Raw genomic sequence first — 13,078 nt, 5'->3', positions numbered from 1 at the left:
AAAAAGATTCTCTCTCTCTCCCTCTCTAAAAAAATTTTTGTTTGTCATATGCAGATAGTTTTTTTTTTTTTTTTAAGATTTTTATTTATTTATTTGACAGAGAGAGATCACAAGTAGGCAGAGAGGCAGGCAGAGAGAGAGAGAGGGAAGCAGACTCCCTGCTGAGCAGAGAGCCCAAAGCGGGACTCGATCCCAGGACCCTGAGATCATGACCTGAGCCGAAGGCAGCGGCTTAACCCACTGAGCCACCCAGGCGCCCTGCAGATAGTTTTTTATTTTATGCTTCCCGGAAAGCTTTTCAATCAACTATAAGCCAGAGTACTTCATTTTCCACAAAGGAATGTTCCAGAATTCTGTGGAAAAGGACTATACCAGAAGCTTTGGGGTACAGGTTTCTGATGACATTGCTTAAACAATTTTGAGACCATACTGGTGGACTGAGCCAGGATTTCTAGAACTGTAGAGAAGCCAATGCGTTCATAAGACTGCTAGCCCAAGATCCACTGAAACAAGAACTAATTACATAGGACTGATGAATTGACAAAGGGTGATTACTGTTTTTGCTTAAACTATTACTTATATTTTCATAATGTCTATTTTCTGGATATTCAAGGAAGCCCCTTTTTTTTCCTCTTAAGCTGTCTATAACTCATAACAATTTAATAATTATAACTCTGTTTTTTTTTTATACTCTTTTGTACACTGAAATAAAACATTTGTGAGTGATAGCTTGTTCTCTTTGCCTGAGCCCTCTAAAATTTGGAAACTTTTATTGAATATTCTTAATTTCATCACAATATAACTATCATATTTTCATGACAATATAGTTAGTGGCATAGATTCAGGAAGAATCTTTTTTACCAGGACATAATTGGAAACACTGGGTATGCAACCAAGGCCTTGCCTGGAGTGTTATATTTGAGAACGATGCTCCTTTAATCAGATATGGCCAGACATATCTAAGGAACTAGGATGACTTTATGCAGCCAATGCTTACAAACCCTTCCAGGAAAATTGGTTAGTATCTGACTTAGAAAGTTCTCAGCTTCTGGGTGGGTAAGGTCACTTTCTTGTTAGACCCAGGAATCTTAGGATATTTGGGGAACTTCAAGAAGAGACAAATTCACCGAATGGCTACCACAGCTGAATTCTGGTGTTGAGTTCTTGGTGCAACTATCTAACCTTAGAGGCTTTTAAAAGTAAATTTGAGATTTTTTTTTTTTTAAAGATTTATTTATTTATTTGACAGACAGAGATCACAAGCAGGCAGAGAGGTAGGCAGAGAGAGAGGAGGAAGCAGACTCCCCACTGAGCAGAGAGCCCGATGCGGGGCTCGATCCCAGGACCCTGGGATCATGACCTGAGCCGAAGGCAGAGGCTTTAACCCACTGAGCCACCCAGGCGCCCCATAAATTTGAGATTTTTTGAGAAGACTTTCAGCAAAGCAAGTTTAAGAAGACCTAAGTGGCAAATTATCACTCTTATTGCACCAATGTAAATAGTGAAGTTAGAGACCAGCCTTATTTGTGACCAAGAATAATCTTCCTTTGTTCCCTGAAACAAATAATACATTATATGTTAATTTAAAAAATAAAAATAAAAAAGAATAATCTTCCTTTGAGATTATTTTGGATCAAAGTGAGGAGATTATAGGGAAAAATGTGTATTTCAATGAGGAATTATGCATTATGTCTCTCTCTGGGCTATTTATGAACTCTTTAAATTGCTGGTAACTGATGAATATTGCCAATGACAAAACCAAACAATTAAGAAGATTGATTTTATTTTAGGCTCCTGTAGCAGGGAGATCACCCAGATTCATAGAGAGTATCTTGGCAGGGTAGTGTTGCCTTAGACCTTTAATAGAGAGAAATGGACAAGTTAGAGGTGGAATGATTTACAGTTTGAACTGTTTCATAATCAGAAATCTCAGTCAATTAAATAGGATATGTTTAGCTCTGGGTCTGACTCCTTTCAGGATATAAACAGCTCTAATCTCAATTAATCGTTCATGTGACAAAGAACAGGGAGTTGGAGGATCTATGTCTTGCCTTTGCTGGTGGATTCAGGCAAAAGGGGAAAAGTGTGTTTGGTCTTGTCACAAGTAAACAAGGGAGACCACTGTAAGGCCTATGGGAGTCACGAGAAAGTGTCGTCACTTTCAGAACACAAAAGGGTGGTGGGATCTCAGAAAGGTAAGGATTAGGGAGATTTCTTAACCGTTGGTGTTTTCTGGGAACACAGGGCTCAGCTAAAATTCAACATTGTCAGTATGCAAACTCTGCCTTGTCTTTTAGAGTTCCAGTAGACTTAAAACCTCTATTTGCAACTCAGTATCTCACTCAGTATAAATCTGTGCTTCTTGACTTTTCCTTTGAACCAGTTATAACATTTGTCTGGTTCTCTCCTAGTATATGAGTTCAATCAATTCTTCAATATGTATTCCTTTTTGTATTTGTGTAAGAGTCATGATTTTTCTTCTTTCTAAAAATTGTCTTTAAACAGTGTGACCCACATAGCTTATTCAGATTTCACCAGTTACACATGCATTCATTTGTGTGTGTGTCTGTGAACAAGCCAGTTTCTAACGGTCCCATTGAGAGGTCAGGAGATCCTGAGAACTATGCAAAGTCTGAAGGCTGGTGGATGCTACAGTGAAGACTGACACTTAGAGGTTAAGAGTTATCAAATACAGTGAGGTGGGATGAACCCTTTGGTGGAGATCATTCTGGATTCAGAGTCTAGAGCTTAGTTTATTCAAGAATTATTATTTCTGCATTCCTTGGCAATGACCTACATGTATTAAAACATAGGGGTAAGAGTTAGACATAATTAGGTTTAAAATGGTTCTATCATTTACTTGCTGTGTGATCTCGGGGAAGGATCTTAACTTCCTTCTAACTCGTGTCCCTATCTGCAAACTGGGAATAATGTTTACACCTAACCCATAGAATTGTTGTGAGGATAAAATGAGATAATAAATGTGATAGACTTGGCATATAGAAGGTACTTGGTGGTAACACCCAGGTGGCTCGATCATTTAAGCATCTGCCTTCAGCTCAGGTCACGACCCCAGTGTCCTGGGTCAAGTCCCAAATCGTTCTCCTTGCTCAGCGGGGAGTCTGCTTCTCCCTCCACCTGCTGTTCCCCCTGATTGTGCTCATTCTCTCTCAAATAAATAAAATCTTGAAAAAAAAGAAAATTTTCTATGTCCAAAACAATGAAAGGCCTAAAATAACAATCTTTCATTCATGAAAACTGTAGAAGCCACTACATGTCTATTTTACTTCAGACCCATTAATACTCAAACAGAGTTCTTGTCCAGTGAGAACAGATAGAATAATAGTTCATCAACTTGTCAATTTCAACAGTCAGTCAATGTGCATGTTTATATGTATTCTTTGGTTTATTTGTTTTTGCAACTTTCATATTTCTTTCCATGTAACTTTTTTTTTTTTTTTTTTTTTTTTAAGTAGGCCCCATATCCAGTGTGGAGCCCAGTGTTGGGCCCAGTGTGGGGCTTGAACTCATGACCCTGAGATCAAGAGTCAGACACTTAACCAAATGAACCACCCAAGCACCACTCATGTAACTTTGTTTTTTAATAAAGGCAATTCACTAAGTCTATGAACATAATTCCATTTATAGGTTTTCCTGGGCCTCTTCACATTTACAAATCACCTGACAATGTGTCCAAGTTTTAGTCAGGAAAATATGGATAATGTAGTTACACTCTGTGTAGTATGCTCTTTTTTTTTTTTTTTAATTTCTTTTCAGTGTAACAGTATTCATTGTTTTTGCACCACACCCAGTGCTCCATGTAATCCGTGCCCTCTCTAATACCCACCGCCTGGTTCCCCCAACCTCCCACCCCCCGCCCCTTCAAAACCCTCAGATTGTTTTTCAGAGTCCATAGTCTCTCATGGTTCACCTCCCCTTCCAATTTCCCTTACCTCCCTTCTCCTCTCCATCTCCCCTTGTCCTCCATGCTATTTGTTATGCTCCACAAATAGGTGAAACATATGATAATTGACTCTCTCTGCTTGACTTATTTCACTCAGCATAATCCCTTCCAGTCCCATCCATGTTGCTACAAAAGTTGGGTATTCATCCTTTCTGATGGAGGCATAATACTCCATAGTGTATATGGACCACATCTTCCTTATCCATTCGTCCGTTGAAGGGCATTTTGGTTCTTTACACAGTTTGGCGACCATTAGTATGCTCTTCTGCCTACATCCCAAGGTAACCATCTCAGAAGGGTCTGAGTAGGGTGCCCACTAGAGGGCAGTGTGGATCTGCCAAAGGGCTGACAAACACTTTGCTTCAAGACTTCATTTCATCTTTACATATCACTAAGGACTTGTTAATTCAGGAGAGCTAAAAATGAGGCATTTGTAAACTAAAATTTGCATATTACTCAATGTCCTCCAGATTCCAATTTGGCATTCTACTATGATCCTGCAGACTGTGAGAAAGTCACAAAGCTCCTACCTGTTTCTGGAGCTTTTGCTGCTGCTGCTGCTGCTACTGCTTCTTCTTCTCCTTCTCCATCTTCCTCCTCTTCCTCTACTCCTCCTCCTCCTCCTTCTTCTTCTCCTTCTCTTTCTCCATCTCCTTCTTCCCCTTCCTCCTCCTCTGCCTCTTCTTCTTTTTAAGATTTTATTTATTTATGACAGAGAGAGATAGCAAGAAAGGGAACACAAGCACAGGGGAATTGAAGAGGGAGAAGCAGGCTCCCCATGGAGCAGACAGCCTGATATGGGGCTCGCTCCCAGGACCCTGGGATCATGACCTGAGCAGAAGGCAGACACTTAACTGACTGAGCCACCCAGGCGCCTCTCTGGGGCCTCAGAGTGCATCAGCAGTGGTAGAATTGCTATTCATGTTCTTTAATCAACTTCTAGCTTTTTTCATCATCTATTCAACCTCATGTGGACTGTTTGATTCTTCTCTTCAGAGTGTTATTGTGATGCATTTGCATCAAAAGTAATTTTGCTATGTATTTCAGGTGTCTATCTCACTGTTGAAGTGGATATATACATATTCCCTCAAAATCTGCTTATGTAGTGATACTGCATTGGTGACATGGTTTCAGAGAATAGAAACTATTTAAATAACTTACAATATCAAGACAAGTGATGTAAAAGTATTACCTATATTAAACTTTATAGAACATTGTTTTATAATTAAATGGATAAACTCATGGTCTCTCATATGGTATATAGTAAGTATGTAGTAAGCAATTCTAGCAATAACTTCTCTGCAACTTTTATGTTTCTTTTTAGTTCTATATTATCACCTGTTCTTTTTTGAGTAAGGCTATATATATGGGTGAGTAAAATAGTTTTTGAGATCAAAACCATCTCAAAGTTTCTGTTCTAAACCCTTTGAGTGGATTATAAATATTTGCCCTCACAATCCTTAAACATTACACAATAGCATCAAAATAATCAATATGGGACCTCTCTCCAGTCTCTCACCTTGTTCATCCAAAGATCTTGGCTACCCATATCTACTTCTATAACTGTAGTGCTTGTCTATCATGTTTCATCCTGGCCTCCCCATATGAATACATCGGTACGAATGTGAGGACATATCTCATCATTCTATGATCATCTGTTTCTCAGCTGGTACAAGTGTCACTTTCTCAGAGAGCCCTTCCTAGAACATCCTATTTCTTTGTGTGTCACTCTCTGTCCTATTACCCTGTTTTATTTTCTTTGGAGTAATTATCAGCCTGTGAAATCATCAGTTTGTTACCTGAGAAGATTAGCACCTCCTATCTGTCTTGTTTATCCCCAGCTCCTAGATAAAATGTCTATGACATAAATAAGCACTTAGTAAAGATTGGATGCATGAGTGAATGAGTGCTTCACTCATTTCACTCATTCCATGGTGCTTTTCTGGGGATCAGATGACTAGATGGTCCATAGAGGCCGAGGTTCTCCCTTGAGCCTGATGGTGTGACCCATGTACATAATGTCTGAATTCCCATCTTCTTTCAAGGATCTCTGAGTTGGTCTGACTGGTGAATGTTTCATGTAGTTAGGGATGGTGGGAACTGTGTCTGATCCGAAGTCGTGAGTGATTTCCAAATCATGGAAGCATGCAGAACTGACAGGCGAGTGGGGAGCTGCCGTCCCTAGGTTCTGGTGAGTCATGATGGCGGAGGCAGGCCAGGGACAGACATTGAGGAAAATGAAATATATGGAGTCAGGAGTCAGAGAGTCAGGGAGTTGGCCGCAGGGAGCAGGGGAATGAGAGAACAAGCAGGAAGGAAGTGGTAGACACAGAGAACTGTGGGGTGGGGTTATGCATTTTTTGTTATTGTTAGCAAGTTTATTGAGATATACTTTACATACCATGAAATTCACCTATTTAAACTATATAGTTCCATGGTTTTTAGTATATTTACACTTATGTAATCATCACCAGTTTAATTTTAGGACATTTTTATCATCCCTGTAAAGAAATCCTGCACCCATTAGTGTCATTCCTCATTCATCTGCCCTTTTCTGCACCAAGTCCTAGGCCACCAACTAATCTTCTTTCTGTCTCTATAGATTAGTGTATTCTGGACATTTCATTCAAGTGGGATTATATAATATGTGTTCTTTTGTGACTGGCTTTTCTCTTACTTAGCATAATGTTTTCACGGTTCATCCATGTTGTAGCATGTATGAAGACTTCTTTCCTTTTTGAAGTCAAATAATTGTATTTCATTGTATGGATATAAAAAATGTTATTTATCTGTTCATCAGTTAATAGACATTTGGGTTGTTTTAGCTACTTTGAATAATGTTGCTATGACCATTTGTGTACAAGTTTTTGTGTGGACATATGTTTTCATTTCTCTTGAGCATGTACCTAGGAATGGAATTGCTGGGTTATAGGGTAACTCCATGTTCAACACTTTGAGGAGCTGCCAAATTATTTTCCAAAGCGCTTACACTATTCTTCGTCCCATTGTGGGGCTATTTCTGGTAGATGATTTTATGAGTTTGTTCTGGACACCTGAGCCATATGAGTACCATGAGAATGAGTGTGTCATGATTCTGCCTGGATCCTGCCGTTCAGGTACTGCTGCACATACCCCTGGGCCCCCGAGGCCCCACCTGCAGTGATCCCGGTATCCTCAGGTAGTAATGTGACCCCAGAGGTGTATTGTGATTCGTCAGTCCCAGCAAGTCCTCCCTCTGTTCGTGTATTAATCATCCTCAGAGTCCAAGTTAATATGGCCCCTTCTGCTGGCTCCGCGGTTTCAATTCTGACTGCGCATTAGAATCTCATGGGGAGATTTCAAATATGCCAAAGCCAGGGTCCACATCAAAGGTTCTAATTTAACTGGTCTGGGAGAAGGCCTGGGCCGCTAGGATTATTTCAAACTCTCTTCAGGGCACCTGGGCGGCTCAGTCGGTTAAGCATCCGATTCTAGGTTTCAGCTTTGGTCATGATCTTATGGGTTGTGAGTTCAAGCCCCGTGGGAAGCCCCATGTGGAGCCCCGTGTAGGGCTCCACACGCAACAGGGAGTCTGCCTAAGGATTCTCTCCCTCTGCCGCACCCCCCCCCCCACTCATGCATGCTCTTCTCTTTCTCTCTCTTTCTCAAATAAATAAATAAATCTTTTAAAAAAAAGTTTACTCAGATGATTCCAATGGACAGACAGGATGGAGAACCACAGCTCTGCTCCCACTAGAAGAATCCTTTCTCCTATGAGCTTCACAGCAGTTTCTTTTCAATGGCACTCACCAAAACTTTAAAAACAGATTCCCCATTTAATTGCAGTTATTTAACATATATATTTTACTTGTCCAGCTGGGCCACAAGCTCTTTGAGGACAGAGCTGTGTTTGATTCATCCTCAAGTGTCCATTTGTCAAGAGACATCCTTTTATAGCAGCACCTGTGCTCCTCCTGGTCCTTCTCTGGAGTAACGCATAGGCGCCAACCAGACTGCAAGTTATCATGAAGCCTTCGCGGGCTGCCCACCTAAACCTGCAATCTCCTTCTCCTCCATTTCCCAGTCTTCCTTCTGTAATTTGCTTCCTGCCCCGTCACTTAGCACATGCTCTATGTTTCACTTATTATCTTCTTTATTGTCAGTCTCCACCCGCCTTCCGTGAGGGTAGAGATTTTTGTCAGCTTGGCTCACTGCTACCCTCAGCACTCAGAAAGTGCCTTGCACATGGTAGGTGCTCAATAAATATTTATTGAAAGAAGAAATAAATATGTTAGCCTATATTTAAAAAGAGGTTTAATCCCTTTCTTCTACACCAGTAAGTGAGTTAGATTTTGTTTTGTTTTATTTTATAAATATTTCCAGTCATTTATTATAAAGCCTTCTTTTTCTAGTAAAAGTTATATTTCTAGCATAAACATGTAAATCCTGAATTCATTAAGTTTTAGAAATATAGTCCTATTTCTTTTTGTTTGTTTGTTTTAAAAGAACACTTTGCTAACTTCTTACTTTATTTTTAAAAAATATTTTATTTATTTGACAAAGTGAGAAAGAGAGAGAGTGCGTACAAGCTGGGGGAGTAGCAGACAGAGGGAGAGGGAGAAGCAGACTCCTCACCAAGAAATGAGCCTGATATGAGCCTAAAGCCCAGGACCCTGGGATCATGACCAGGGTCTGGGATCTGCTCTGTGCAGAGCTCAAGAGATATTTGCCTGACTGAGCCACCCAGGCAACTCAATATAGTCATATTTCTGAGAGGGTCTGCAGAGGTTCTGTTTAAGCCGTGGAGCAGGGATCATGGCATATTTGGAACTGTGTACACAAACTGGAGCAGAGGAACGGGGTCTGGGACAGGCAGTTGAAGCTAAAGAAACCTGACCACTGGCTTGCTCTTGCACCATTAGAATTCAAGTCCTAGGCGTTCCAGAGGACAATGACTGTGATGATGGAGGAAGCCAAGAAGAGCAGGTAGAGGCGAAAGAGGAAGATGTCCATCATGTGGCTGAACTGCACCCATAGGTCAGCTAGCTGGGTGCTTGTCAGCCCCGAGCCTCCATTCATCTCTGCCTGTCTGGGTCCCAGCTCCTTCCCTACCAACTGCCCTGGCTCCTTCGGTCCTACAGAGAAGACAGAGACTCAGCCCTGAAGTGGGAAGGAGACAGGATTGGGGAAGTAGGGGACTGCAGAAACTGGGCCCAGTGTAGAGAGTATGGGCAGTGTAGATTTTTCTTACCAGGTAGGTGAGTGGGCGTGAAGCCTGGGCCCACATTCTCCTTCCAGAGCGCAGTGGGGCTACATTTCCTTGGGCTGGCCCAGTAGAGAAGTAGAGAGTGGAGCCACCGAGGCATGGGTGGGGGCTGGGTGGTGGCCAGGTACAGCAGGTAGGTGATGAAGATGGTCTCCAGCAGGCTGACCACCATCAGGGACAGACACAGGGCAAAGTACTCACCTGTGTTGGGGGTGAGGAGCATGCCTGAGTGTGGCCGAGAAGAACCAGCAATCCCCCCTTTTCTCTGTCTCACATAGAGAGCCCTTCCTAAAATGACTGCTTTCTCCCTTCTGCCTTAGCTGCCTCAGCAGATCTAGCCAGTTCACCTGTCTCCTACCCCTGCCTCCCCATGCCCCACTACTTTCCAACAGTGAGGAGGTGGGCATACTGATGAGGGGGGTGCCACTAGCGGGAAGTAGTTTATTCATCCTAAGCAGGAAGACGTTGTAGCCCAGAAGAAGTGTTATCTTGAATGGGACACGATTCTCGCTTTCTGCCGGCAGATAGAAGCTGAGGGCATTGATGGCAATCAGGAAGCCACTGGGCACCAGGAGGTAGACGTAGAGGCTGGGCCTGCGCCTGATGGCCACCTACAGGGGAGGAGAGAGCAGAGAACTAGGTGAGGCTAGCACTGAGGGGAGGCTGAGGGATAATTCCAGTCCCTTCCTCCCTTGGTGTCCTCAGCCCAACAGGGGCTCTTTCTGGGGCTGGGTGAGAAGCAGCTTTCACATGCCTGAGAAGACTCTGCCATACCCACTAAAGAAAACCTATGCCAGAGCTGGCAGGTTCAGAAAGGGGCCTGCTCTGGGGGACTTGGGAGAGAGGAAAGCTGTGAGGGTTGTGGCACTCAGTGGCTTTCTGGTCTTGGGACAAGATGTGAGGGGCTCTGGGATTTGGAAAGATCTGATGAGGGAGATAAGGGGGATGGACACATCTCACAGTCTCTGGGCTTACATAGAACATGATCTGGTCAAGAAGACTGGAGCCCACAGACATCTTTGGGGTGGCCTTGTTGATGCTCAGGAGCTCCCATTCCCCTTGCATACGGACAGTGTCACGTGAGGTGTCCACTATCTCCCACACTTCCTTTTCCATGCCCAGCAGCATGTTTTCCACTGCAGGGAGACAAACACTCATTCAACACACTGTTCAGCACCTGCTCTGTGCAGAACTCAGAGAGGTGAGCTAGAAAACTGCTTTAGCTCCCTCTCTCTGGCTGCCTGGTAACACGGCTTCCTCGCTTCTCAGTCACCTCCTTTCAATTCCTGGCTTTCTCAGAAGTCTTGTCTCCTCCTAAGTTCAACTCCTCTACCCTACCACTCACACACCCCTGACCAGCAAATGCTGCACTGTCCCTTTTTAGGCAGTTAAAAAATAACCTTGCTGTGTGTGCTGTTTCATTGATCCACTGGTTGATCTCATTTTACCCCCACCATGACCCACCTGTGTAGAGGAAAGAGCTAAAGGTGAGCGTGCAGTTCTACTGGTCAAAGGGGAAGTAGAAGATGTCCAGGCTACAGATGCTGGTCACCCGCATTGGTTTGTTATACGTGATGTGACCGTTATCGGTCACATATGCAGAGAGGCCTTCTGGGGTCTGACCTACATCCATGCTACGGGGTAGAAGGGGAGAGAGACAGATGCTCTGGGTTTCACAACAGCTTAAGCTTCTCTCTTAAGGGGGGGCTTCCCAATGTTGCTTACTATGGTCACTCTGCCATCTTTTCAGCTCATCACTTTCTCATTTCTAGAAGAAATATCTTCTAGAAATGAGAGACCATTGATGAACCATGATTATGCTCCTGTCTGAAAGAAGCTTTTGGTGGCCCCACTGAATTGGTTTGCCCTATGCCACCCTGGCCTGCTCCTTGCAGAAGGATCTCCACTCCAGCTTCTTTCCCTGGCCCTGGTACCCACGATTCTACGATGAAGATGTCTGGGAGCCACAGGTTCTCAGTTGTCACAGTGAGTTTACTGATGGCACCACATTCTTCTGGATCCCAACTGATGAATGGGTTTTTCCAGATCTAGAGCCCAGAGCACAGAGGGATGGTGATGGCTGAAGCTGGAGCTAGTTTATATCAACATCAACCCTTCCATTCCCTTAAATATATATACACATCTGCGTATTTTTTCCAAAATCTATGTACTATAAGCATATGATAACATTTTAACCATTCTAGAAAGTTATAACATAAAAAGCAAGCTTCCCTCTCCTCAATTCACTCTAACTCAGCTCATATTCCCCAACTCGGTCTCCTTATTAACAATCTCTTGAGTGTCTTCTAGAAAATAAATTAATACGTATGCCAGCATTCACTTTTACTTACACAGATAAACTCATACTTTGCATATTATTATGTCTGTAACTTTTTTTTTTTTTTAAACCTCATTTCCTTTTAAGCTCTGATGTCTCTTCTCTTCCTGGTGATAATGTCCCCCTTCTCTAGCTAACAAAGTCAGGCTGGCCTTCTACTTCCCACTCAAGGAAAATCTGAAACTGGGTGCTGAATACCTTTGGGCCTTGGAGCTTACTTAGGGGTTTTCAACAGTACTGCCCACTTCTTCCTGCAGTTTCCATCTGCATCTTCATATTTGTTTGGCAGCTGTGTGACAGAAAGCTATTTGTCATCAGCATGGGCCCTATTTTGGTTGGATTTATCTATTCCCTCAGGCACTGCCAATTTCAACAAATGTGATTTTTGCAAACAAGCCCAGAAAAAAGGGGAATAAGAGGGAAGAGAACTAAGCTGGACTTACATACCAACTTTAACCACAGGAATGATGTCAGCAGCTGAAGCTCTTCATCCTGACAAAAAGAAGTCCTCATTCAGGAAGATTGATGCCCAGAGATCAGGTCCCAGTCCAGCTCTTGCCTTTGTTTCCTACATGGTCCTGTGTGACTGTTCAGCTTTTTAGTCACAAATCTCCAAAAATGCAAGTTACATGGAAAATGTAGGGGGGAGAAAAACAGCACGGGGGCCCACTGGAAATATGTTTTATCTGCCTACAGGGACAGAACTCTGGACAAATGTTCCCTGCAGAAACGTTGCTGCAGCGTTCCCTTTCCCATCTCTCCACCCCACAGGATGGACGTCTGACTCATACAGCATTTGGGGACGGCTTGCTTGTCACTGGACCCGTGCAAGTTTGGGCTGCCAGGGGGAAGAGTCCTTGTTCCCTACTTGCAGCCTATGCAAAGAGTGCAAGAGGCAGAACTCACCACTTCCAGGATGGCAGACAAAATGAAGGAGATGTTGACCTGAGCGGGAATGCTGTAGTTGATGACTGGACGGAAGTCCTTCTGATTAAATATTGTCTGGAAGGCAGCAGGGTCCACCCCATGCTGGTCAAAGCCTGAGCAATTGATGGTGAAAGTGTTTGACCTTCCTGTAGAGAGGAGAGACCTGTGAGATGGGAATAGGGCTTTGTGTGTCCTAAGGGAGAAGAGTACCAAGGCTGAGGCCTGAGAGCTTCTCTGCAGAGAAAGAAATGTAGACATGGGGTGAGGCACGTGAGCCCCTCCTTCCTGGACCAAGACTTCTGAAGGCCAAGCCCTTCCTGCCAAGGCTGGGGAGCATGGGCTGGTCTGATAGGCAAATAGGGGAAGTTGATGTGGTAAGCTGAACCAGGGCTCAGACCTCTCTTCCTGTGCTTTACTCCCATATAAAGCCTACCCAAATTTGTATGCAAACAGCCTCTCTGGAGAGTCCTATTCCTTCTGTAGTCCCAACCCTGAAGTTTTGGCTTTTGTCTGACCCTACTGTTTTTTTTCTAGCTCTATTATGACTTGTTCTCATAGTCATTGAACAAAATGTCCCTAAAATTTTGTTTCTTAATGTCCGCCT

At 43.2% G+C, this 13,078-nt stretch overlaps 1 protein-coding gene across 1 annotated transcript; it reads right to left on the bottom strand.

The window, feature by feature from the left end:
* Positions 1 to 9,406: 9,406 nt before the first annotated feature.
* Positions 9,407 to 12,732, bottom strand: LOC101672205 (5-hydroxytryptamine receptor 3C-like). Its single transcript, XM_045088683.1, is given in 6 exon segments — positions 9,407 to 9,820; positions 10,185 to 10,345; positions 10,674 to 10,843; positions 11,148 to 11,257; positions 11,995 to 12,039; positions 12,454 to 12,732. Coding segments are annotated over 6 exon segments (1,179 nt in total).
* Between the last annotated feature and the right edge of the window lie 346 nt (positions 12,733 to 13,078).

Source organism: Mustela putorius, unplaced genomic scaffold (assembly GCF_011764305.1).
Source record: "Mustela putorius furo isolate JIRA1106 unplaced genomic scaffold, ASM1176430v1.1 tig00003834_pilon_pilon_pilon, whole genome shotgun sequence".
Classification (NCBI taxonomy): Eukaryota; Metazoa; Chordata; class Mammalia; order Carnivora; family Mustelidae; genus Mustela; species Mustela putorius.
This window is presented reverse-complemented; position numbering and strand designations above follow the sequence as displayed.